General features: G+C 41.5%; 1 protein-coding gene across 50 annotated transcripts in view; it reads left to right on the top strand.

Moving 5' to 3' along the window:
- PTK2 (protein tyrosine kinase 2) overlaps window positions 1–27085 on the top strand; it is a 343777-nt gene that overhangs the window by 292517 nt on the left and 24175 nt on the right. For 42 of the 50 annotated variants that reach the window (XM_063816590.1, XM_063816583.1, XM_063816579.1 and 39 more), the window contains 4 exons: window positions 3413–3499; window positions 6912–7049; window positions 8600–8731; window positions 22914–22976. In XM_063816590.1, coding sequence (XP_063672660.1) covers window positions 3413–3499; window positions 6912–7049; window positions 8600–8731; window positions 22914–22976 — 420 coding nt within the window. The remainder of the gene's footprint in view (window positions 1–3412; window positions 3500–6911; window positions 7050–8599; window positions 8732–22913; window positions 22977–27085) is intronic. The other 8 variants (XM_063816588.1, XM_054657496.2, XM_063816591.1 and 5 more) reach the window with 1 other exon arrangement.

Here is a 27085-nt window from a genome sequence, read left to right as displayed (position 1 = left end):
TCTTCACGGCAGCTCCAGGAGGTAGCTGCTGGCTATTGTACTCCTTTTATCATTGACAATAGGGAGACACAGAGAGCTGAAGCACCCTAACTGTGAACACTGACAGTCTGGCTCAAAGCCTGCCCTCTTGACCACCATGCTAACCTCTGATTTGTAGAGAACAGAAGCAGAGCTATTTTACCAATATATTTGCACTCTCCATGGCTGTTGGTTAGCAACATTTGATTTTGTGTTGTCCTTTGTGCAAATATTTTGCCTATCATAAAACATATTTTCAACTTTTTACCTTTTATTTTTATTTTGAAATGGAACCTTGTGTTGTCATTTGCTACCCAGTTAAGTCTTTGCATCACTGTGAGATATTTTACATTGGTTTTGCCATTCTCTGATCTATTTGTTTTGTATGTTCCTTTTTATTTGGTGAGTCAGAAGTATGCTTGTCATGGAATAGCATCATGGCACAGTAGATTTTGGAGTCACGCAGTTCCACCATTACCACCTATATGCCCCTATTTAAATTGCCCAATTTATTTGAGACTCTGTAAAATAGGGGTTATAATATTGCTTCATAGCAATGTGGTGATCAAAATTATCAAATTGTATGTAAAGTAAGTAGTTCAGTACACACAGAATACACAGTAAATTGTAAATATTTTTTTTTTTTTTGCCTGAATTTATCAAGAGTACATCACTGTGCAACTGTCAGCTCTGTTTATTGTTCTGGTCCCTGGCTCTGCCTCCTTCCATTCTTGGACTCCAAGAGCATTTGATTCAGGAAACCCTTTCCCCTGCAACCATTATTAATGCTTATATATTAACACATATCTTTAAAACAAGTACAAAGGTAGCCGAACTCTTTTTTTTTAACCTCTTTTAATTCAGCACAACCACTTTGTAGAACACACTTTGGAAATTGCCACCCTAGCACACACAGTAGAGAAAAGCCTAGAATGCTCTCTTTATACCCTTTTCCTGTTTGGGGTGTTTTTGGGGGAATTCATGTTGTTATTTAGTTAAGTTTAGAGTAGACTCTATCTGGAACACTGTTTGAAACATGACAGGGTTAAGCCAAAAGGATTTTTCACCCTCAGGAATTTAATAGCTCATAATAGCAGGGCTAGAGCAAGTGCAAAAGTACCTGCAACCGAAGGTAGGGTGTGAAAAAGGCCTCCTTAGGAGAGCAGAGGACATATGTTTATGTTAGGCTGGCAAAATCAGGAGCTGTTGCGTGAAAGAAGTGGACTGAAAGGATCAGAAGTATACTACAGATGGAAGGAGGAGACATTCCAGGCAGAGGGGACAGTATGAGCAAAACTGAGGGGGAAATGAGACTGATTTTAGAGACCAAAACATACTCCGGACCTAACTAGAGCAAAGCACGTGTTCACCCAGCACTGTGGGAGAGAGAGACAGGCACTAAGGCGTTTTCTTTCCTAAGCTTGTTGGAACTTAAATCTGTTTCCTTTTATTCTGGACTTAATTTGGCTAGACAGTAATGGGTTTCCACCTTGTTAAACCCCCCAAGTTTTAAAAGACTTTATTGACTTCTTTCAGACTTCTGTTTCAGACTAAATTGTTCTTTCACTATGAACTTTGAATTCATTTATCCCACAAACAAAATGAGAATTTAAGACCTGGAAGTGACTTTAGAGATCCTGTAGCTCACCCCCATCTTATGGATGAGGAACTAGAGCCAGTCAGTTTCGTCACTTGACCACAGTCACGCAACCGGGAAGTAGTCAAACAATAGAACACAAGTGCCTTCTCTCCAAGTCCCAGACTACTGGACAGAGAGCATTTGGGTCCCTCAGGCTCAGAATATTCAGTATCCCATTTTGTTATTAATGATACTTTAATAGCTTTATTAAGATACAACTTACATACCATACAATTTATCCATTGAAAGTGTGCGGTTCGGCTGGGCACAGTGGTTCACTCCTGTAGTCCCAGCACTGTGGGAGGCTGAGGCAGGCAGATCACTTAAGACCAGGAGTTCAAGACCAGCCTGGCCAACATGGCAAAACCCCATCTCTACTGTAAATACAAAAATTAGCCTGGTGAGGTGCCGCATGCCTGTAATCCCAGCTACTTGAGAGGCTAAGGCACGAGAATCGCTCAAACCCGGGAGGCAGTGGTTGCAGTGAGCCGGGATTATACCTTGCACTCCAGCCTATACGGCAGAGTGAGACTCAAATAAATAAATTGTACAATTCAATGTTTTTTAGTATATTCAGAGTTGTGCAACCATCGCCACAACCAGTTTTAGGACTTTTGTTTTGTTTTTAGTAGAGACGGGGTCTCACCGTGTGATCCACCTCGGCCTCCCAAAGTGCTGGGATTACAGGCGTGAGCCATAGCGCCCAGCCTATAACATTTTTATCACCCCCAAAATGAAATCCTTCACCCATTAGCAGTCATTCCCCATCTCCTCCTCCTTCCAACCCCTGGCAACCACTTATGTACTTGCTATCTATATTAATCTTTCCTATTCTAGATATTTCATTAAGGAAATCATATGTTCTTTGTGCCTGGCTTTTTTCACTTAGAATGTTTCAAAAATTCATCCATGTTGTGGCATGTGTCAGTATTTTATTCCCTTTAATTACAAATAATGTCCCTTTCATAGGTATACAGCATTTTGTTTATCCATTTATATCAGTTGATGGACATGGACTGTTCCCCCTTTTTATCTATTGTGAATAATGCTGTTAAGAACATTCATGTACATGTTTGTGTTTACTTAATTTGTTTTTTTCAAAGATACAGTCTTGCTACGTTGCCCAGGCTGGCCTCTAATTCCTCGGCTCAAGCGACCCTCTCACTTCAGCCTCCTGAGTAGCTGATGTACATGTTTTTGTGTGGATATATATTTTCATGTCTCTGGACTTTACATATACCTGAAAGTAGAATTGCTGGATCATATACTAATTCTCTTTTTAATTTTTAAGGAATAGCCATACTGTCTTCCATAGTGACTACACCATTTTACACTCCCAACAGACTGGCCTGATTGGTTTTCAACTCCTGGCCTCAAAGGATCCGCCCACCTCAGCCTCCCAAAGTACTGGGATTACAGGCATGAGCTACCATGCCCTGCCCAAGATTTACTCTTAAGTTTTCTTCTAAGAATCTTAGAGTTTTTAACTTTTACATTTAGACCTGTAATTCATTTTGAGTTAATTTTTGTGCGTGTGGGAGGAAGAGGTCAGACTTCAGTTTTTCACATGTAGCTATCCAGTTGCCACAGCATCATTTGTTGAAAAGACTGTTCTTTCCCTATTGAAATGTCTTAGCATCTTTTTATCATTCTTTTCAAGTAAGCTCTATTAGGAAAATGTCTTTTTCGATTCATAAAGTACAGGTTTGTCAAAATCAAAAGGTTCATTCATATGATGCTCTGTTGATTTTACAGCCCAGCAGACCGGGTTATCCTAGTCCAAGGTCCAGCGAAGGATTTTATCCCAGCCCACAGCACATGGTACAAACCAATCATTACCAGGTATGCCAGTCATTACAGATATAAACTGTGTTATTTTATTATTTAGCACTTTTGGGGTAGAGCGGTACATTGTGCATATTTTTATTTATGTACTTATGAGTATGATTTGGCTGATAGAAAGCTGAGAAAGTGGTTACCCTAATCATTGAATGATGTTGTCTTGACACCCCACGCAGAAGGCATTTGTTTTTCACTCCATCTTCAAGTGGGCAGGACCAGGGCCTGCTGCCATTCTTAGGCGCGTTTTCATCCACTTGCTATGGTAAAGGGCAAGGTGAAGCCAGTGGGCACACACACTGCAGAGGGAGTACTGAACTGGACAGTTTTTATGGAAGGCAAGAACAAAATTCAAAATTAACAGAACCCAGATGAAATACCATATGGACAAGTGTGAAAAGTGTTAGATTTATAGATAGATATCCTGTGCAAATTAGAAAAATTATCCTTCAAAGAAAAGGACCTGACACAAAGTAAACAATTCATTTGTTTTTGAGAAAAAGTTATTAACTTTTACTGGGGTATACCTTACAATGCACAGGTCTTTGTTCCGAGAGGTGCATACCCCAGTGCATCCCATCCTCACTTCAGGATATAGAGCGTGTCTGTGACCCCGGCAGTTCCTTTGTGCCCCTTCCCATCAGGCACCTCCTGCCCCAGGAGCAACCATTCTTCTCACTTCTAGTATCAGAGATTTCTGCCTGTTCTAGAATGTTATATAAATAGATCATATAGAGTGTGCTTTTTAGGGCTTATCTTTTTTTACTCGTAATGTCTGTAGAAGTCAGAGTCCTATTGAAGGTGTCAGTACTTAACCTTTCCTACTTCCTTCACAGAGTTGTTGAAAGCGTGGTTTAAATTAAGGCCTCTTGGGTCAAAATGGGCAAAAAATCTTAACTATTGGTACTTAACTGTCAGTAATAAGGGAGAATGTAAGCACTTTCTTATTGAAAAAGATATGTCAGTGGTAGTTTAGAACAGCAAATTTTAGCCTCTTTATCTAGCCGCCAGATTCTAATGTCTAATTCTGGAGCCCAAGAATAGCTTATTGTTAACAAGCAGCCTCAGTGGGTTCTGAGGCAGATGACTCAGACCTGTGTTTTGGGAGACACTGTTCTGAGATGGCCACTTGCCTGGCAGAGTCAAGAGTGAATCATTTGAGTTTTCGAGGGCACCTGTCTGTTCATTCAGCAAGGTTGCATTGAATGTTCATCTACTCTGCCTGGTACTATTCTAGGGACTGGGAATATGAAGACAAATAAAGTACTCTTTTTTCTCATGGAAGGAGCTCACAGGGCCCTTTGTCAGTTTGGATTACTACCAGTTCCATAAGTGAAGAAGCCAAAACCCTGACCCAGCAGAAGGGTCAGAGCAATGGGAAGTACGTAGGTGGCCTAAAGAAAGAAACCCCACCTCTATGATTGCTGAGAGACCCTGACCTCTGGCAGACAAGCAGATGGGCCCCAGGGGAACAGCCCGAGTCTGTGCCTGGCTGGTATGGAAAGTGAACCGGCCCTGAGTGGGAATTGAATACCAGCATTGTTTTGAGAAAACATGCAGCACCTGCTTAATGAGACAAGCTGTTAGCAGAGAGACAGTTCTCTTTGTGTCCCAGCAGGCCTGGTCTGCAGCACTGTCAAGATTTGAAACTCTAGTATGTGTTTGTTAGTGGCTGTCTGTCACCAGTGCAGTGGAAGCCCCTGAGAGTGGGGACTTGTCTCTAAGGGCTTAGAACGGTGTGTAAAAATGAGTAAATAGAGAATTAAGTAAAACATTGATTTTTTTCATTGAACTAATATATGATTAACCTTTTCCAAGCCCAAACTCTCCTCTCTTGTAAATGAGACCAACTATGAGACATTTCCTGATGTTACTTCATTTTTAGCCTAAAGTGATCCTTCTACATGGTTACTATTATGTAGAAAACTGCCTTAGACCATTTTAAACCTCCTTGTTGTGAAAATTCCTAAATGTTTTCTGGCAATAATACATCCCTTTTCACCAGAAATCTTGATAGAGCATTTTGCATTTAGTAGCAGTTTTTATTATTATTTTCATTCAAATAAACTGTGAGAACTAACTATATGTCTTACTTGAAGATTCATTAATTTCATATTGTCCATATGAAATTTTGGTATAAATTAATGCCTAGAGACCTAATAAATGCACAAAACCTTTGTTGAAGGATGTGTTGATATTTGGAAATACGGTTTTGGCTGTGCTTTATCTCACTAAAAAATTAACTGACAACACCCACCATACAACACTAGCCTAATGAGGTGTGGAAACCAATACTGATTCTGTTCTCTTTCTCTTGATTGAGAGAAGGAACCATGTAAAGAAACCCATCTTATTTTCCCTCTGCCTTGAAAGTTTTCTCTATGTCCAACTGAATGTCTTCTCTCTGCCTTAGTCATCATTGTTAGAACTTAAAGGTACGACTTATCCTACCATCAGCTCCCAGGTCATTAGAGGACAAACATTTGGGGGGTTTTTTTGTGTATTTTTGTTGTTGTTGTTATTCTTGTTGGGGGATAGTGGTTGGTTGGGCAGGAAAGGGGATTTCTAGAGCAAAGTATGGCACAGCCATTTTTGTGGCTTCCTGTTGCTTTTGCATCCAAGGATGGCCTGCCCTCATTATTTTAGTAAATGTGAAATTCCAAAGAAACAATTTCTTGTTTTCTAGTATATATTTGCACTAGCTCTCTAATGCAGCCATAACAAATGTCCTTTCTTGAGATTTTAGCTGAGAGTCCATTTCCTTGCCTTATCAGCTTCTACAGGGCTCCTACATGCCTTGGCTCATGGTCCCCTTACTCCATGTTCTGAAACCAGAAGTTTTTCTTTTCTTTTTTTTTTTGAGGCGGAGTCTCACTCTGTCACCCAGGCTGGAGTGCAATGGCCTGATCTCGGCTCACTGCAAGCTCCGCTTCCCGGGTTCATTCTCCTGCCTTAGCCTCCCAATTAGCTGGGACTACAGGCTACTCCTGACCTTGTGATCCGCCTGCCTCGGCCTCCCAAAGTGCTGGGATTACAGGCTAGAGCCACCGTGCCTGGCCCAGAGCCAGCAGTACTAACTCTCTCTGACCTTTCTTCAGTGGTCCCATTGTCCCTCCCTCCTCTTATGCTTCCCTCTTGCACTTTTAAGGACCCTTGTAATTACACTGGACTCACTCAGATATCCCAGATACCCTCCCATCCCAAGGTCCTTGACTTATAACCACATCTGCAAAGTCTCTTTTGCCACGTAAGGAAACATATTCACATGTTCAAGGGATTAGAACATGGGTATCTTTGGGGGGCCATAATTCGGCCTACCACAATATTCTCTGTAATTTTAGTTTCCTTTGTGTGTGAAGCAGAACTGTGCAGATGTTATAGTTGAACATTACCTTGCCTCCTTACTCATTCACAGGTTTCTGGCTACCCTGGTTCACATGGAATCACAGCCATGGCTGGCAGCATCTATCCAGGTCAGGCATCTCTTTTGGACCAAACAGATTCATGGAATCATAGACCTCAGGAGATAGCAATGTGGCAGCCCAATGTGGAGGTAAATCGGGTGTCTTGGGCTTCAGTTTGTTAACTTATAAAGCATGGCAAAGCTGGGCATGGTGGCTTACACTTGTAATCCCAGCACTTTTGGGAGGCTGAAGTAGGAGGATTGCTTGAGCCCCAGAGTTTGAAACCAGCCTGGGCAACATAGCGAGACCCTGTCTCTACAAAAAATAGAAAATTAGTCACGTATGGTGGTATGTGCCTGTAGTCCCAGCTACTCGGGATGCTGGGGTGAGAGGATCATTTGAGCCTAGGAAGTCGAGACTGCAGTGAGCCGAGATCATGCCACTGCACTCCAGCCTGGGCAACAGAGCAAGAGCCTGTCTCAAAAAAAAAAAAAAAAGGTAATAAATTAAGCATGGCCTAAGGCACCTTTTATTTCTAAATCCTAAGATTTATTGATTTTAATGACTTTTTTTTTTTTTTTTTTTTTTTTTTTGGAGACAGAGTCTTACTCTGTCTCCCAGGCTGGAGTGCAGTGGCACGATCTTGGCTTACTGCAACCTCCGCCTCCCAGGTTCAAGCAATTCTCCTGCCTCAGCCTCCAGAGCAGCTTGGATTACAAGTGCGAGCCACCACGCCCAGTTAATTTTTGTATTTTTTAGTAGAGACAGAGTTTCACCATGTTGGCCAGGCTGGTCTCGAACTTCTGACTTCAAGTGATCCACCCACCTCACCCTCCCAAAGTGCTGGGGTTGCAGGCTTGAGCCACCACGCCCGGTCATATTTTAATGACTTAATTCAAAGATCAGGATACCCCATCTACTCAAATGCTTTCAGGTTTAATGAACTTTTTTTAACTAAAAGAACCCAGGGAGAAATACTAAAATCTTTAGTCCATTTATTTGAAAGGCAAAGCCGTAAGTGGACTATCGTCAGCATGTACATGAGGCCAACAAAGAAACAGGAAGACAGAGCATTCAGTTCTTTGGACCATGTTAATTTTTACTAAATTTTCTTGGTAAAACCAAGAACTACTCCTATAGTTTAAAAATTTATTTGACCTAGGTACAGTAACACAACCCATAGTTGCATCTACTCAAGAGGCTGAGGTGGGTAGATAACTTGAGCCTAGGAGTTTGAGGCCAGCCTGGGCAACATAGCAAGACCCCATCTCATTAAAAAGACAAAAAATTAATTATTTGAATGAAAGAGCATCTATAGTTGTCTGCTATTTATGTTCTTTTATTTAATATTTAATACTCTGTAATATGTATCGTATTTCAGCCTTCTATTACTTCTAGATTGTTTCTACTTTTTTACTATAAGTAACAATGTATTCTTTGCACATATCTTGTGTTATTTCTTTAAAATAGACCCTTACAAGTGAATCTGTGAGCTAAAGGATTGCATACTTTTTAAAGATACTTGATGCACATTAAATTGCCCCCTACAGAAAAGTTACTCCCACAAGCACAGTATGAGAGATCCTGTTTCTCATACTTGCTGTTTTGCTTATCATTTCTTGAAAGACACATAAAACAAGGTAAGAGCATAGGAATAGACTTATGAGACTGAATATGCTGTTTTCAACCCTTCTTCCAGGACTCTACAGTATTGGACCTGCGAGGGATTGGGCAAGTGTTGCCAACCCATCTGATGGAAGAGCGTCTAATCCGACAGCAACAGGAAATGGAAGAAGATCAGCGCTGGCTGGAAAAAGAGGAAAGATTTCTGGTAATTGTGTTTCTGAAAGGCTTCTTTGACTTTTTAAGCCCTGTTAGAGTCTACTATATTGCAAATTATTGCAAAATGTTATCTTTCAAAGCAGGAGAGTTAGTTTTACAACTACTTCTTAAAACTTGGAATAGGCCAGGCATGGTGGCCTATTTGGGAGGCTGAGGCAAGCAGATCACCTGAGGTCAGGAGTTCGAGACCAGCCTGGCCAACATGGTGAAACCCTGTCTCTACTAAAAATACAAAAAGTAGCCGGGCGCATGCCTGTAATCCCAGCTACTTGGGAGGCTGAGGCAGGAGAATCGCTTGAACCCAGGAGGTGGAGGTTGCAGTGAGCCGAGATCATGCCATTGCATTCCAGCCTGGGCGACGAGCGAAACTCCATCTCAAAAAAAAAAAAAAAAAAAAAAAAAACTACTTGAAATAATATGGCTGGATGTGGTGGTTAATGCCTAAAATCCCAGTGCTTTGGGAGGCCAAGGCAGGAGGATCACTTGAGCCCAGGAGTTCAAGACCAGCCTGGGCAACACAGCAAGACCCTGTCTCTACAAAAAATAAAAAAAAAAAAAATTAGCCAGGCATTGTGACTCACACCTGTAGTCCCAAATATTTGAGAGGCTAAGACTGAGTCCAGGAGTTCTAGATTACGGTAAGCTATGATTGTGCCACTGCCCTCTAATAGATCCAAAATCCTATATCCAAAACCCTTAAGGGCCATGTGTGTTTCAGAATTCAGTATTTTTTAAATACTAAAAAGTTAGTGTAGTATGCTGAACATTATACATTATTTAAGACTCTAATAGCATCCCAGAGTTAAAACCACTAGTGTTTCTACAGCAGAATGCAAATAATCACATTAACAGTTAAATGAAGATTATAAGATGCTTCATCTGTTCAGGTTTTACTACCATATTAGTTTGTTTCAAACATAAAAAAGCACACTTAACATTTTCAGCACTTTTTAGGTTTTGGAAATGAGGATAGAGGAATGTGGACCTGTCCATTTATTATCTTCATTTTAACAGAACAGGAAATAGAGACCTAGAGAGACCCTGGGCCACAGAGCAAGACTCTGTCTCCTAAGGAAAAAAAAAAAACTTGCAATAATGGGTTATTTGCTTTTTCAATTATCTTTTAGGGATAAATTTCTCTAAAATTTTAGTAGTGTCATTATGGGCTCAGAAATATGAGCATTTGTTTGGTTTTTGCATTACCACATTGTTTACCCAGAAACAACTCCTGCTTCCATGTCAGCTTACGTATAAACTATTGCATCTTGCTACTGCAGGCTGTATAACAAGACAGCTAAGATTTGCCTTCCTGGCATTTATGACTGATGTGAACCTCCTCCCGGATGTGTCTGGACATATGCATGGGAAATGTCTTCTTTCAGGCAACCCTTATTGAAAACCACTTCAGAAGTCCCTTGGGGACAGAGAGGAAGTGGTGGGACAGAGCAATCTCTGTATGTTACTTGACACAAAGGTCCTTTTAGACTCATGGTCCCTGCTGCCAAGCAGTTCTATGCCCTCAGCCTCAGAACTAAGGACTGTGAGAACCCATTCCCCACTCTCCTTGAACCCAGAATAGCTATTTCAATCTTCCTGTAGTTGCCTCAATCGTATTATGGCTGAAAGAAGCCAGGATTCATAATTTTGAGCCAGTAACTTTACCTGGTCTCTCATGCTTTGTATCATTAAACATTCACTGACACTAACTTTGTGTTAAATTTAACTAATTTAGAATTTCGAAAGCATAGGATAAAACTTTCCTTCTGAATTAAAGCAAATCTTGAGATTGTAAGGCAGATGGAAAAAAAAATTGTTATTTTTGGCCTGGCACGGTGGATCACACCTGTAATCCATCCCAGCACTTTGGGAGGCCAAGGCGGGCAGATCACTTGAGGCCAGGAGTTCGAGACCAGCCTAGCCCACATGGTGAAACCCCGTCTCTACTAAAAAAAAAAAAAATACAAAAATTAGGCAGGTGCAGTGGCTCATGCCTATAATCCCAGCACTTCGGGAGGCTGAGGCAGGCTGATCACTTGAGGTCAGAAGTTCGAGACCAGCCTGGCCAACGTGGCAAAACCCCATCTGTACTAAAAATACAAAAATCAGCCAGGTGTGGTGATGCATGCTTGTAATCCCAGCTACTCAGGAGGCTGAGGCAGAAGAATTACTGGAGAAGAACCCAGGAGGCGGAGGTTGCAGTGAGCCAAGATGGCACAGTATACTCCAGCCTGGGTGACAGAGTGAAACTCCGTCTCAAAAAAACAAAAATTAGCCAGGCATGGTGGCACACACCTGTAGTCCCAGCTATTCAGGAGGTTGAAGCATGAGAATTGCTTGAACCCAGGAGGTGGTGGTTGCAGTGAGCCAAGATGGTACCACTGCACTTCCAGCCTGGGTGACAGAGTCAGACTCTGTCTGGAAAAAAAGAAAAAATATGTTATTATTTACTACCACTAATCTGAGTGAATGAATTTGGATATTATATCTATTCTAAGAACATATCTACTATTCTCTAGTCCTACATTTTAAACCTATTTTTTATCTAGATAGCCTCTTTTACCAGACAGAATTGATTTGTGTTTTTAAAAGTAGATGTTATAAATTCTCCAAACTAGAGTTCTTGTATTTCAGTCCCACGTATGACTGCATTTGGACAAAGGGTTTGCTACCAAATGTTGTGGTACTGCTGTGATGTTGCTCTGACAAAGAAGAACATAAGGAAGAGCAGAAGAGGACCCTGTGTGTCACTAGGGGGACTTGGGGGAGGCAGCAGAGTATAGATAGCATTTGAGCCAAAGCTTAAAGGAGAAATTGGAATTTTTAGGGCAGACAGGCTCAGGAAATACATTCCAGGAAGAGCGAAGAGTGCGGGTAATGACATGGGGTCAAAAGGCTATATTCCAGTCAGGCACAGTGACTGTAATCTCAGCTTCTCGGCAGGTTGAGGCAGGGAGATCGCTTGAGTCTAGGAGTTTGAGACTAGCCTGGGCTTAGCAAGACCCTGTGGCAAAAAAAAAAAAAACAAAAAAAACCAAATAGTAAGCCCTAAAGGGAGGAGGATCAAGTACCCAGAATTCCTACAATATATTATCTAAAATGTCTAATCTCCAACAAAAAATTACAAGACATACAAAGGAACAGAAATATATATGAATGATAGACAAAAGAAAAAAAGACTGTTCTCGCTGGGCACAGTGGCTTATGCCTGTAACCCCAGCACTTTGGGAGGCTGAGGTCAGGAGTTTGAGACCGGCCTGGCCAACATGGTGAAACCCCATCTGTACTGAAAATACAAAACTGGCATGCCTATAATCCCGGCTACTTGGGAGGCTGAGGCAGGAGAATCGTTTGAACCCGGGAGGCGGAGGTTGCAGTAAGCCAAGATTGTGCCACTGCACTCCAGCCTGGGCAACAGAGCAAGACTCCGTTTAAAAACACACACGCACACACAAACCGTATTCTAAGAACTTCCTGTAGCTAGATGTGAGCAAAGCAGAGCATGTTTGTGGGGAAATGGAAAATACTTCTCACTATGTGGTGTTTTGTTTTTGTTTTTGTTTTTAACTTAATAACCATGTAATTGGAGCATCTTCATTTGGTCCTAAACCTGTCTGTTGGGTAACCTCTGAGATAGTTTGCCTGGTGCTAAACTTGGAGGCCATGATGGCATCGAGGCACTTTCCCACTCAAGTACCTTTCCTTTTTTTTTTTTTTTTTTTTTTTTTTTTCCGGAAACAGGGTCTCACACTGTCACCCAGGGTAAAGTGCAGTGGCACAATCACGGCTCACTCCAGCCTTGACCTCCTGGGCTCAATCTGTCCTCCCACCTCAGCCTCCCAAGTAGCTGGGACTACAGTCACGCACCACCACGCCCAGCTAATTTTTGTATTTTTGGTAGAGTTTCATCATGTTGGCCAGGCTGGAACAAGTACCTTTCTTAATGCCTGTGAGATGGTATTGTATTTTTCTCTTTGCCTGTTTTCCTTACTTAGACTGAGCACCCCATGAGTGCAGAGACCATGGACCATGTCTTTCCTATTCCCCATTCAGTCCACAGTGCCGAGCATATGGAAAGCTGTCAGTGTTGACTGATTAAATGAAAGTTTCTTTTTTCTCTTTTATGAGTTTATTTTTTTCTTTTTGTAAATGAGTGTTTTTTAACTCATGCCTTTTCTCATGCTGCTGTGTCTGCCTGGAATGCTCAGGGAATCTGCCTGAGGAACACCTTTTTCTCTTTAAAGATTATTTTTGTGTCGTCTCAAGGACGACACATTCCCTACACCAGGGTTTCTCAGCCTGGGCATTGTTGACCTTTGGGGCTGGGTAATTCTTTGTTGTAGGAGACTGTCCTATGAATAGTAGGAGTTCTTAGCAACATCCCTGGCCTCTACCCACAAGGTGCCAGAGAACCTTACTGAGTGCCAAGCGTGAAGCTTGAATTAACTTATTTTATTATGATGTGCACTACTGCGTTCTCTCCCCCAACCCCCTGCACTCTCACACATGCTCACTCTCACTCTCTTTCTCTAATAAAACATAAGTTCCTTAAGGGCAGCAACTGTGACTTAACTGTCTTTATCCTGCTTCATTTTTCTTCTAATGTTTCTCACTGTATGACAATGTCTCAGTTGTTTTCCTGTCTCCTCCACTAAAGTGTAAGCATCACAAAGATGGGAACTTTATTATTCAGCACTCTCCCCCAGCTCCCATCATACCGTTTGTTCAGCAGTAATAAGGCTCAGCCAGTATTTATTAAGCGAATGAATGAATGTACCACTGTACAGTGTTAAGCATCTAAACGTTAGAGGCCCAGAGGAAGGAGGAGTCCCGGACAGGAATCATAGCATTGGTGTCACTGTTTTTCATCTAAATGAAAAATAAAAACAAGTCATGCATGAACCCTGGGGAAGTAGATATTATAATTATTTTACAAATGAATAAATTAAAATTTAATATACATAAAAGTCACAGGGGACCTTTTAAAATTCAGTTCCCCAGGACTAGAGAACTGCAGTGGATCTGGAGAGGCCAAGGACCTAGAGTGATAACAAGCACCCCAGTTGATTTTTGAGACGTGGTCCCAAGGTCACTCTCTGATTACTTAAGCTTGGCAATGCTTTTCAAGATTTGAAGCAGATGGCATCTCAGAAAGATCACCTTAGGGCCGGGCACCGTGGCTCATGCCTGTAATCCCAGTACTTTGGGAGGCTGAGGCGGATGGATCATCTGAGGTCAGGAGTTCAAGACCAACATGGCCAAACCCCATCTCTACTAAAAATACAAAAATTAGCCAGGCGTGGTGGCACTCTCCTGTAATCCCAGCTACTCAGGAGGCTGCAGCAGCAGAATTGCTTGAACCCAAGAGGCAGAGGTTGCAGTGAGCTGAGATTGTTCCACTACACTCCAGCCTGGGTGACAGAGTGAGACTCTGTCTCAAAAAAAAAAAAAAAACTAGGACCACCTTAGCGTTGCTTGCTGACTGATGGCTCAGAAGGCAAGATAGGAAATGCAGAGATCCAATAGGAAGTTGAGTGGTCATTCAAATAAATGACAGCAGGGTCTAAGCTGGAAGAGGCAAAGTGGGAAGGAGCAGAGAAGACGGACTTAAAAGGGAGAAGATTTGGTGAATTGGTATAGGAGGTCAAGAGGAAGGAAGAATCCGGGACAGGAATCATAGCATTGGTGTCACCAAAAATAACATTGTGCTACCAAATGAAATAAAATTCAGAATGAGGAGTCCATGTCAGGGAAACATGATGATGCCAGGTTTGGACATTTGGGATATGCAAATGGGAATGCAGAGGAGGCAGCTGGATATAGGGCATAGAGCCCAGAGGAGGTGGTCTGCGCTGGAGATTCAGATTTTTAGACAGCCGCATGGAAAGCTTGGTGCACTGGGAATAACGCCTGGTGCAGGTGTAGTGTGAGGACCACCCTGACCATCTATCAGTTGGAAGGTAGTGTGTGTTGGTTGTAGAAGCTCTCGTGACACTGTCAAGTGGTGATGGTGGCAGCTAGGTCTCTGGTTATGAGCACACGTGCTTTTATGGTCCTTAATTTGGTGAAGAGACTCTAACAATGGTAATTATATCTCGTTGTGGTCCTTTTTATGCTGTGTATGTGTAAAAATTACTGTTGGTTTCCATGGTATCTGCTATTTACAAGCTTGTTTCTGGGTCTTGGCCTTTGGCATGAGCTAGGCCCAGAGCTATTGGTCTGTGTCCTTGCAACCACCAGGCCAGGCCGCTGCACCTGCTTTTAGGTTAATCAGGTCATTGTTGAAGCTGTGTGTCAGAAGTCTTTCTCTCCTGTTAGGCCAAGGAAACTTCCAATACAGGGCTTCTCAGACTGCATGGAAGGGCCAGTTTGTATCTTTCTTTCTAAACCGTTGCAGACCAATACTCTTGTAAAATAAAATTTCAAAATCATTGACTAGAAAAAGACATAAAAATATAAGCCAGACTTTTTTGACAGCCCAAAAATTACTGTTTCAAATTGCTATAAAAATGTCTAAAGATGCTTACCAGGCCGGGTGCGGTGGCTCACACCTGTAATCCCAGCATTTTGGGAGGCCGAGGCAGACGGATCACGAGGTCAGGAGATCGAGACCATCCTGGCTAACATGGTGAAACCCCGTCTCTACTAAAAAATACAAAAAATTAGCTGGGCGTAGTGGCAGGTGCCTGTAGTCCCAGCTACTCAGGAGGCTAAGGCAGGAGAATGGCGTGAACCCGGGAGGCGGAGCTTGCAGTGAGCCGAGATCGCGCCACTGCACTCCAGCCTGGGCGACAGAGCGAGACTCCATTTCAAAAAAAAAAAAGAAAAGAAAAGAAAAGAAAAAAAGATGCTTAGCTTCTGTTTTCATCTTCATAAACTGGTTCATTCCTAGACCCACCCAGGCCTACTGCTCTGGTCCTGCCATTTACTTCAGTAAGGTCAGCTGTGCACCCTATTAGATAAGTTCTGTTCTTGTTTGAAAAATTAACTTGCTTTGTCAGTAGTATTACCCAAATTTTAGATGTCAGAAGACATCTGTTTTGACATCTGTTTTCAGAGATCACATCATCACATCATTTTTTATGGTTGCTACTGTTAGTCACATCTCTTAATTTTTGAGTACTTCAGTGGGTCAGGAGTCCCTCCTCTGGATCTCTGCATTATCTCAACAACCCTGCACAGAATGTGTTTTATGATAGCAGCCCGGATGCTCTTGCCCAAGGTCACATGGCCCCACAGCAGATACTCTGTACTATACCTAGCGCTCCTTTTTTTTTTTTTTTTTTTTTTTTTTTAATTGAGACAAAGTCTCACTCTGTGGCCCTGGCTGGAGTGCAGTGGCACAATACTAGTTCACTGCATCACTAACCTCCTGGGCTCAAGTCATCCTCCTGCCTCAGCCTCCTTCCAAAGTAGCTGCGACTACGGGCATATGCCACCAAGCCTGGCTAATTTTGTTACTTTTTTTTATAGAGATAGGGTCTCACTTTGTTGTCCGTGCTGGTCTCAAACTCCTGGGCTCAAGCAGTTCTCCCACCATGGCTTCACAAAATGTTGGGATTACAGGCGTGAGTCACCACGCCTGGCCCCACACTCCCTTCTCTTGTTCCCAGACCAGATACTGTCCTTTCTGAAATAGTTCTGTGCCTGCAAATATACTCTGAAAGCTGTCCTACAAAGTGAGTGCCAGAGATTGCCGGCAACCTTAGTTAGAACCTCAGTTGGTTGAAAGAGCTTTCTTTCCCATTGGGCATTGCTTAAAAATAGAGTAACTTTGCAACTTGCTTTTTTTTTATTACTGCGTGCACAATAATTTTCTAATGTGATACTATGCTTAAAACAGGATTTTAATTTTAAATGAGAAAGCCCTATCTATATAAAGCCTACTTTGTGTTTTGAGAAAGAAATATGTGAGCATTTTTCCCTCACATAGCAGATCCAGTCAGTCTGAATGAAAGATGAATGCCGAGACGGGGAACTAAAGAGCAGTGGCAAGAGGCTGTCTGTCTGAAGCCAGGCTGCTGTCCCTGCTTCTGCTACGCAGCAAGGCCAACAGCTCTCCTATTTTTTCCCTCATACCAGATTCCAGATTTGAAAGCAATACAGTATAGTGAAAGGAGAAAAGACTGAGCTATAAACCTGAAATTTGAAGTTTTCTAGAGCCATACCCACATGAAAGTAGAGACTGTAGCTAAGCCGAACTGTTTTTTTTTTTTTGGCTTGTTTGTTTTTGTTTGTTTTGAGACGAAGTCTTACTCTTGTCCCCCAGGCTGGAGTGAAATGGCGCAATCTTGGCACACTGCAACCTCCACCTCCCGGGTTCAAGCGATTCTCCTGCTTCAGCCTCCCGAGTAGCTGGGACTGCAGGCGCCTGCCACCATGCCCGGCTAATTTTTGTATTTTTAGTAGAGATGGGGTTTCACCATGTTGGCCAGGCTGGTCTTGAACTCCTGACCTCAGGTGATCCACCCACCTCGGCCTCCCATAGTGCTGGGATTACAGGTGTGAGCCACTGCACCTGGCTGAGAATCTATTCTTTCTGATTGGCTGTCTTTGGCTGTATTGCTCTTCAGTTCCCAATAGGCACTCATCTTTCATTCAGGAGGTCCGTGTATGCTGTATGAAAAGAAAAAGCTCAAGTATTTATTTCATTCACAGAACACAAGTAGATTTTATATGGATAAGCCTTTCTCATTTTAAAATTAAAATCCTGTCTTTAGGAAAATACCACATTAGGGAATTATGCATTAAAGAAAGTCATTTCATGAAATGTATATGGAAATAAAAATAGATTAATTCATGTAAACACATGAAACAATACCTTATTCTATAGGCAAAAATATGAGTTGCATTTTTTGTTTAAGTAAAACAGTAAATATTTCCTGCCTGTAGAAGGTACTTATTATCTGTTGACTGATTGAAGCCCACCTCCACTGTTTAAGAGCTGTGTTACCCCAAGCAACTAAATCTTTCTAAGTCAAGTTCCTCATCTATAACATATCTCTTGTGCCTTGGATATTAATTGAAGCATTCCTTCAGCAAATATTTACTACACATCTATGTGCACAATGCTGCCAGGCACTTCTTTCATTCTGATAATGACTGACTGAGGTAGGTATTATTCTGCCTATTTTACAGGTGAGGAACTGGGCCTAGAGAGGTTATATGCCTTGTCCAAAAAGGCATGGACAATCAGTTCACTAGAAAAATGCACAGGGCATTCATTTCCTCCACCTGTTTGTCCGGTGTTCTAGCAGGTAACAGAGACGCAGCGGTGAGACAGACAGCTTCATAGCCTCTGTCTTCATGGAACTTAGCATCTCATGATAAGAAACAAAAATGGTCAACTATTTGGGGAAAGGGAGGAGGAGAGGAGCAAATTACAACAATATATTATACAGTGTTTTCTTTATGAATTGGTTGAGAGTTTTAAAATGATAATACAGTGGTGTTAGGGTACAGTGAGAGAAATGCTATCACATATTACTACATAGATGAAAATCAGGACAGCCTTGAGCAATTTGGAAACTTATACCAAGATTTTTCAAATGTTCAAACTCTTTGACTTAGTAATTCCTTTCTTAGAAATCTGCTCCAGAGACAGGAAGATCACTTGAGCACAGGAGTTTAAGACCAGCCTGGATAACATAGTGAGACTCCCCCCCCCCCCCCCCGCCCACCATCTCTAAAAGAAGAAGAATAGAAATCTGTCCCAGGCAAATAATCAGGGACTTATTCAAAGATTTGTATACAAAGGTGTTCATCTACAGCCTATTTATAAGGGATTTTGAAAATGACCCTAATATCCAACAATAAAAGAACTATTTATTTTAACTCTTATGTGGCACCAACTTAGTACTTTGCAAATATTAACTCATTTCATCCTCCTAACAATCCTATGTGTTGGTTACAAGTACTGTTCCATTTTAGAGATGAAGAAATTGAGGCCCAGGTCACACAGCTTGTAAGGACTGGATCCTCATTAGAACCCAGGCCACCTGGTGCCACAGCTCCCACCCTTCACTACCATTGTCTATTTTATGATGATAATCATGCAGTGGAACGTTGTGCAGCCTTAAACATTGTTTTGTCAGTTTGCCCTATATAAATGTTATGTGAAGGCTGCAGAATCATATGATGTGGTTCCATGTTTGTAAACATACATTTACACCACAGTATTAACTAATGATAATTACTTTTACATTTTAATTACTCCATAATGACTAATGATAATTACTTCCAAATGGTAAGGTTGAGTGATTTGTAATTTTTTCATCTATTTTTGCAGTATCTTAATTTTTCTACAGTAAGTGCATGTTTCTTTTGTTAGATTATTGACAAATGAGGTATACAATATTTTAAAATAACCAAAATCATGTAACTATTAAATGACCACATCGTAAGTTGGGCCTGGTGGGTCTTTTGTTTTCTTAGACTATAGCTCTAACTGGGCGTGGTGGCGTGCATTTATAGTCCCAGCTACTCCAGAAACTGAGGCGGATGATTGCTTGAGGCCAGGAGTTCGAGGCTGTAATGCACTATGATTGTGCCTGTGAATAGTCGCTGCACTCTGACCTGGGCAGCAGATCAAGACCCTGTCTCTTAAAAATAGAAACTGTTGGCCTGGCGCGGTGGCTCACGCCTGTAATCCCAGCACTTTGGGAGGCCGAGGCGGGCAGATCATGAGGTCAGGTGATCGAGACCATCCTGGCTAACCCAGTGAAACCCCGTCTCTACTGAAAATACAAAAAATTAGCCGGGCGTGGTGGCGGACGCCTGTAGTCCCAGCTACTTAGAAGGCTGAGGCAGGAGAATGGCATGAACCCGGGAGGCAGAGCTTGCAGTGAGCCGAGATCATGCCACTGCACTCCAGCCTGGGAGACAGAGGGAGACTCCGTCTCAAAAAAATAAATAAATAAATAATGAAAATAAAAACTTGTCCTTTCTGCTACAGTAGAGTCAAACCTAATCACCTCCACTCTCTGTTTAGAGCCCTTCAACAGAACCCCTAAGCAGAACCAGCTCCCAGCTGGTCCCTCAAGTGAATGGGCAGAAGAGGAAAGGATAGTTTCAGAGTTTTTTAAAGTTACAAGAATGGTACAAAGAATTCCCACGTTCCCTTTACCTAGAGTCTCCAGTTGTTAACATTTGACCTCATTTGCTTTGCATATTTGTACATACCATTTTTTCTGAACCATTTGGAAGTAAATACCAGATATCCTGCTTTTTAACTCTTAAATAGTTCAATGTGAATTTCCTAAAAATAAGGATGTTCTCTTAAATAACCATAGCCGAGTTAACCAGTGTCAGGAAATTAACAATAATACAATACTGTTAGCTAATCAATGGACTATTCATATTTTACCAGTTGTCCACAGAATGCCCTTTCTAGAAAAAAGTCCTGGATCATGAGTTATATTTAGTTATCACATCTCTTGAGTTTCCTTTAAGCTTGAACAGTTCCTGGGTCTTCCCGAAATCTTTCCTGACCTTGATATTTACATTGAGTAATGTTCTGTGAATTGTCAACCTGGAGTCTCGTCTTCTCAGGTACTTTTTCTCAAAGTCCATTGTGTTTTGGAATATTTTTTCTTAAGCATATCTGGGATGTTTGGGCCCCACAAAGCTGCCTCTTCATTCAGGCAGTGGCAGAACCTCAGCATTCTATGGAATAGGATCTGTGAGTTCTGCTACATGGAATAGGACCGCCCCAGTGAGTTCCCCTTCGGTTGCCAGTTGGAATCAATGTATTACGTGTGTTTGCTTGGTTTCCTTTCTGTCTATTCATGTCTATCTTACCTGTCAGAGAAGATTCTATCCTAGAAGTCAGGAACTACCTACCTCTGAATTTTCTCTTGAGCTATATTTCACACCCAGCCACAGCTGTCCATATCTAATGGGATAGTCCTCTCTGGTAAAAAACACAGCATACTTTCTGCCATAGTCGCCAACTGCATGCCTCTAGGTTTGACTTCCCCTGTATGGGCATTAGTTATATATATCACATCTGCAGTAAGAATTCATTTTTTAAATTATTGTTCCTTGATATTATAGTACATATAAACACAGTACAATGTTTTAAGTTATGCTCTTCAGAGTTCAGAACTATTTATTCTGAACTTTTCTGGTTTACTCATTGAGAGAGTTCTAACAGAGCAGAGTCTTGCTTAGTCACCCAGGCTGTAGTGCAGTGGTACAATGGTAGCTCACTACAGCCTCAAACTCCTGGGCTCAAACCATTGCCCCACCTCAGCCTCTCCAGTAGCTGGGACTCAGGCACACACCACCATTCCCAGCTAATTGTTAAAATTTTTTTCTTTGTAGAGATGAGTTCTCACTATGTTGCCCAGGCTGGTCTTGATATCCTGGCCTCAAAGGGTCCTCCCACCTCAGCCTCCCAGATAGGTGAAATTGCAGGCACACACCACCACACCCAACGCTACATTTGAGGATTTAGGTCATTTTCCATCTGTATTTAACTATTGCTTTTAAATGAATATTTTTACATGAAAGGGAACATCTTTTTTTATATAGTAGCATGGAGGTTAATTCAGTCAACACTGATGTGTTGAGTGCGCACCAACCAGGAACTGTGCCAGGCACTAGGGATATGGGGCTGATATACATGAGCTGTTTTGTAATTCTGTTGAATGAACAGATAAATAAGTTGTGACTTTTGCCCTCTTTGCTTACTCTCTGCTACTGCTGTCAGGGCTGTCTATTCTGTTTCAGGATGCCTCTGATTATTAGAATGTTTTTCCATAAGTGATCCAAAATCTGCCCTAAATTCAGGGACAACACACAAGTTTCACCTTTTCCCATATGGAATCCCTGAGGACTGTTAACAACAATCAGCCAGAGCCCCCTTTTAGTGATTAGCCATCAGGAGCTCCTTTACCCACTTCCTGGTAGGAGCTGTTCTCAGACCTCAGCCAGCTACCTCCAGGCACTGTGCCTGGGAGGGAAGGAAAGGGGGAAGGGAGGAAGAAGGCAAAGGACAGTGCAGGGCCCCTGCCCTGGAAAGTTTGTTTACCTCTGAGCCATCAGAGGATCACTCCTACCTTAATGGTGGCTGTGTCCTTCACCAACTTCCTACTACACCCTGGCACCCACGACTGACCCCGCTTTGATTAGAGATAGTTAAGACAGAGACAAAAAGCCTAGTAGGAACTGGTACAATGAAAAGGGTTTGGGCTACAGCACTGGAATTGGAATTGGAAAAGAAGGGAGAGGTGAAGCTCATTTCTCCATCCCCCACCCAACAAGTGCTTGCAGATGGTGTGCTCAGTGGCAGGCTCAGGTGTGGGAAATAGGAGATACACAGACAAATCAGACATCAAGATGCTCCATCTCTAATGAGGGAAGTAATTATGCCTGATAGGTGCCAACATAGAGGTATCTGTAAGGCACAGGCTAAGAAGCGACCAGCTCTGCTTGAAGAGGGAAATATGCTGCCAAGAAAGGATGTCTGGCTGAGCCTTGAAGAGTGAACAGAAGTTTTCCAGGAAGAAGTATGTGGCCAGTGTTCATGCGCAAAGGGGAGGCAGGAGCCACTGTGGTTGAAGGCCCATAACCCATACTGCGGGAGCACAGGGTTGTTTTCATGAGGAAAAGCCTTTCTGCCCTGTTCCTTCACCATAAAGGCATGTAGCCTACTTTGTTTATTCTGATATTGGTGAAATTTCCGTACTATTATTTACGTAAAATCTAGATTTCTCTGTTTGGTTTCTATATTCTAGATGCACTGTGGGAAAACAGTCTTGTAATTGAACTCATTTGCTACTTTGGCAAGACAGCTAAATCCGTATAAGCCATATTCTGTCAGAAAGCCGCAAGTAATGCCTGATATTTTTATCCTGGGGTTGCGGGTCTCTCAGTGAAGAAGAAAGCCATCTGTGCTACTTGGAATAGAGGTAAAGTGCAGGTTCTCCAGCACTGGGTGGGCCAGTGCAGGTGCCAGTCTGTAAGGTGTGCGTGTGTGGAGAGGAATGCAGTTCTTCCCAAGGCGGCCAACCTTCATTTGTCATCACTGGAATTTTTTTGAAACGGGGGAACTTTCAACTCTTCTTATTCAGAGGACACTTGTGTTAAAAAGGAAGGAATTTAATACAGAATCTGTCAAAAATTTTCAAATCAAAAATGAAATTGTTTTGATTTTGTTTTAATTTCTTCAGAAACCTGATGTGAGACTCTCTCGAGGCAGTATTGACAGGGAGGATGGAAGTCTTCAGGGTCCGGTAAGCCTGAGTTTTCAGCAGGATTTGATTTCCAGTTCTCCTGTGCGTGGACCATCAGTGTTTATGTCACAGTATATCCAAGTTTACTAATATTTGTAACAGGGAACAGAATATTCTATAAAGTTAACATTTTAAGATTATGAAAATCTATGATGTACAGCCTAGAATTTTTATTCAGATACAGAAGTTTTCTTCACTATTATTGATAAAGGCTTTTTTTTTAACTTTTATTTTAGTTTCAGGGATACATGTACAGATGTGTTATATAAGGAAATCGCATGTTGCAAGGGTTTGTTATACAGATCATTTGGCACCCAGGTGATAAGCATAATACCTGATAGGTAGTGTTTTGATCCTCACCCTCTTCTCACCCTCCTCCCACCCTCCTCCCACCCTCCATCCTCAAGTGGGCCCCGGAGTCTGTTGTTCCCTTCATTGTGTCCGTGTGTACTCAGTGTTTAGCTCCCCTTTATAAGTGAGAACATGTGGTATTGGTTTTCTGTTCCTGCATTAGTTCACTTAAGATAATGATAATGACCTCTAGCTCCACCCATGTTGCTGCAGAGGAAATGATCTCATTCTTTTTGTGGCTACGTAGTATTCCATAGTGTATACATACCACATTTTCTTTATCCAGTCTATTATTGATGGGTATTGAGGTTGATTCCATGACCTTGTTATTGTGAACAGTGCTGTGATGAATATAAGCATGCATGTGTCTTTATGGTAGAAAGATTTATATTCCTTTGGGTGTGTACCCAATAAGGGGATTGCTGGGTCAAATGCTACTTCTGTTTTAAGTTCTGAGACATCGCCAAATTGCTTTCCACAGTGACCGAAGTAATTTACATTCCCACCAGCAGTGTCTTAAGTGTTCTATTTCTCCACAACCTTGCATCTGTTAATTTTTTGACTTTTTAATAATAGACATTCTGACTGGTGTGAGATGGCATCTCATTGTGGTTTTGATTTGCATTTCTCTAATGATTAGTGATATTGGGCATTTTTTCGTATGCTTGTTGGCCATGTTTATGTCATCTTTTGAAAAGTGTCTGTTCATGTCCTTTGCCCACTTTTTAATGGGGCTGTTTGGTTTTACTTGTTCATTTGCTTTAAGTTCCTTATAGATGCTGGATATTAGACCTTTGTCAGATGCACAGTTTGCAAATATTTTCTCCCATTCTGTGAGTTGTTTATTCTGCTCTTAGTTCCTTTTGCTGTAAAGAAGCTCTTTAGTTTAATTAGGTCCCATTTGTAATTTTGTGTTTGTTGCAATTGCTTTTGGTGTCCTCGTCATGAAATCTTTGCAAGGGCCTATGTCCAGAATAGTATTTCCTAGGTTTTCTTCAAGGGTTTTTATAGTTCTAGGTTTTACATTTACGTCTTTAATCCGTCTTGAGTTGATTTTTGTATATGGTGTAAGGAAGGGTCCCAGTTTTATTCTTTGGCGTATGGCTAGCTGGTTGTCTCAGCACCATTTATTGAATAGGGAGTCCTTTCCCCATTGCTTGTTTTTGCCAACATTGTCAAAGATGAGATGGTTGTAGGTATGAAGTTTTATTTCTAGGCTCTGTATTCTGTTCTATTGGTCTGTGTGTCTGTTTTTATACCAGTACCATGATGTTTTGGTTACTATAGCCTTGTAGTATAGTTTGAAGTCATGTAATGTAAAGTCCTCAGCTTTGTTCTTTTTGCTTAGGATTGCTTTGACTATTCAGGCTCTTTTTTGGTTCCATATGAATTTTAGAATAGCCTTTTCTAATTCTGTAAAGCATGTTATTGGTAGTTTGATAGGTACAACATTGAATCTGTAAAGCTTTGGGCGGTATGACCATTGGGCGGTACGACCGTATGACCATATGGGCAGTACGACCATACTTTGGGCGGTATGACCATTATAACAATATCAATTCTTCCTATCCATGAGCATGGAATGTTTTTCCATTTGTTTGTGTCATCTCTGATTTCTTTCAGCAGTGTTTTGTAATTCTTATTGTAGAGATCTTTCACCTCCCTGGTTAGCTATATTCCTGGGTATTTTGTGTGTGTGGCTGTTGTAAATGGGATTGCATTCTTGATTCGGCACTCAACTGGATGTTGTTGGTGTAGAGAAATGCTACTGATTTTTGTACATTGATTTTGTACCCTGAAACTTTGCTGAAGTTGTTTATCACAGGAGTCCCCATCTTCCTGGGCCACAGACTGGTATTGGTCCATAGTCTGTTAGGAACTGGGCCACACAGCAGGAGGTGAATGGCGGGCTAGCCAGCATTAATGCCTGAGCTCTTCCTCCTGTCAGGTCAGTGGCAGCATTAGATTCTCATAGGCATGTGAACCCTATTGTGAACTGCGCATGTGAGAGATCTAGATTGCACACTCCTTATGAGACTCTAATGCCTGATGATCTGAGATGGGACAGTTTCATCCCAAAACCATCCCCCACCCCATCCCCTGAGTCTGTGGAAAAATTTTCTTCCACAAAACCTGTCCCTGGTGCCAAAATGATTGGGGACTGCTCGTTTATCAGATCTAGGAGCTTTTGGGCCAAGACTATGGCATTTTCTATGTATAAAATCATATCATCTACAAACACAGAAGTTTGGTCTCTTCTCTTCCTATTTGGATGCCTTTTATTTCTTTGTTTTGCCTGATTGCTCTGCCTAGGACTTCCAGCACTAATGTTGAATAGATGTGGTAAGAGTGGGCATCCTGGTCTTGTTTCAGTTCTTCAGGGGAGTGCTTCCAGCCTTTGCCCATTCATTCAATATGATATTGGCTGTGGGTTTGTCATAGATGGCTCCTATTATTTTGAGTTATGTTCCTTCATTACCTAGTTTTTTGAGGGTTTTTAACATGAAGTGAGCTTGAATTTTATTGGAAGCTTTTTTTTTTTCATCTATTGAGATAATCCTGTGGTTTTTGTTTTTAGTTCTGTTTATGTGATGAATCACATTTAATTGATTTTCATATGTTGAACCAACCTTGCATCCCAGGGGTGAAGCCTACTTGTTTGTGGTGGATTAGCTTTTTGTTGTGCTGCTGCTGGATTCGTTTTGCCAGTATTATGTTGAGGAATTTTGTATCTATGTTCATCAGGGATATTGGCCTGAAGTTTTCTTTTTTTGTTGTTTCTGCCAGGTTTGGGACTCAGAATGATTCTGGCCTCATAGAATGAGTTAGAGAGGAGTACCTCCTCCTCAATTTTTTGGAGTGGTTTTAGTAAGAGCGCTACCAGCTCATCTTTGTACATCCGTTAGAATTCAACTGTGAAGCCATCTGGTCCTGGGCTTTTGGTGGTTGATAGGCTATTACTGATTCAATTTCAGAGCTCATTATTGGTCTGTTCAGGGATTCACTTTCTTCGTGGCTCAGTCTTGGGAATGTGTATGTGTCCAGGAATTCATCCATATCTTCTAGATTTTCTAGTTCATGTGCGTAGAGGTGTTCATAATGTTCTATGATAGTTCTATGTATTTTTCTGTGGGGTTGGTGGTAATGTCCCCTTTGTCGTTTCTGATTGTATTTATTTCGATCTTCTCTCTTTTTTTAATTAGTCTAGCTAGTGATCAGTCATTCTTAGGTATTCTTTCAAATAACCAATTTCTGGTTTCATTTATCTTTTGCATGGTTTTTCATGTCTCAGTTTCATTTAGTTCAGCTCTGATTTTGGGTATTTCTTGTTTTCTGTTAGCTTTGGGGTTGATTTGCTCTTGTTTTTCTAGTTCCTCAAGGTGTGATGTCAGATTATTAATTTGAGATCTTTTTAACTTTTTGTTGTAGATGTTTAGCACTATAAACTTTCTTCTTAACACTGCCTTAGCTGTGTTCAAGAGATTCTAGTGTGTTGTATCTTTGTACTTATTAGTTTCAAAGAATTTCTTGATTTCTGCCTTACCCAGAAGTCATTCAGGAGCAGGTTGTTTAATTTCCACGTAATCATATGGTTTTGAACAATCTTCTTAGTACTGATTCTATTTTTATTGTGCTGTGGTCCTAGAGTGTGGTTGGTGTGATTTCGGTTTTTTTTTTTTTTAATTAGCTATAGAATTGTTTTATAGCCAATTGTGTGGTTTATTTTAGAGTATGTACCATGTGCAGATGAGAAGAAT

Source organism: Pan troglodytes, chromosome 7 (genome assembly GCF_028858775.2).
Source record: "Pan troglodytes isolate AG18354 chromosome 7, NHGRI_mPanTro3-v2.0_pri, whole genome shotgun sequence".
Classification (NCBI taxonomy): domain Eukaryota; kingdom Metazoa; phylum Chordata; class Mammalia; order Primates; family Hominidae; genus Pan; species Pan troglodytes.
The sequence above is the reverse complement of the archived record's forward strand: the minus strand, read 5'-3'. Positions and strand labels throughout refer to the sequence as shown.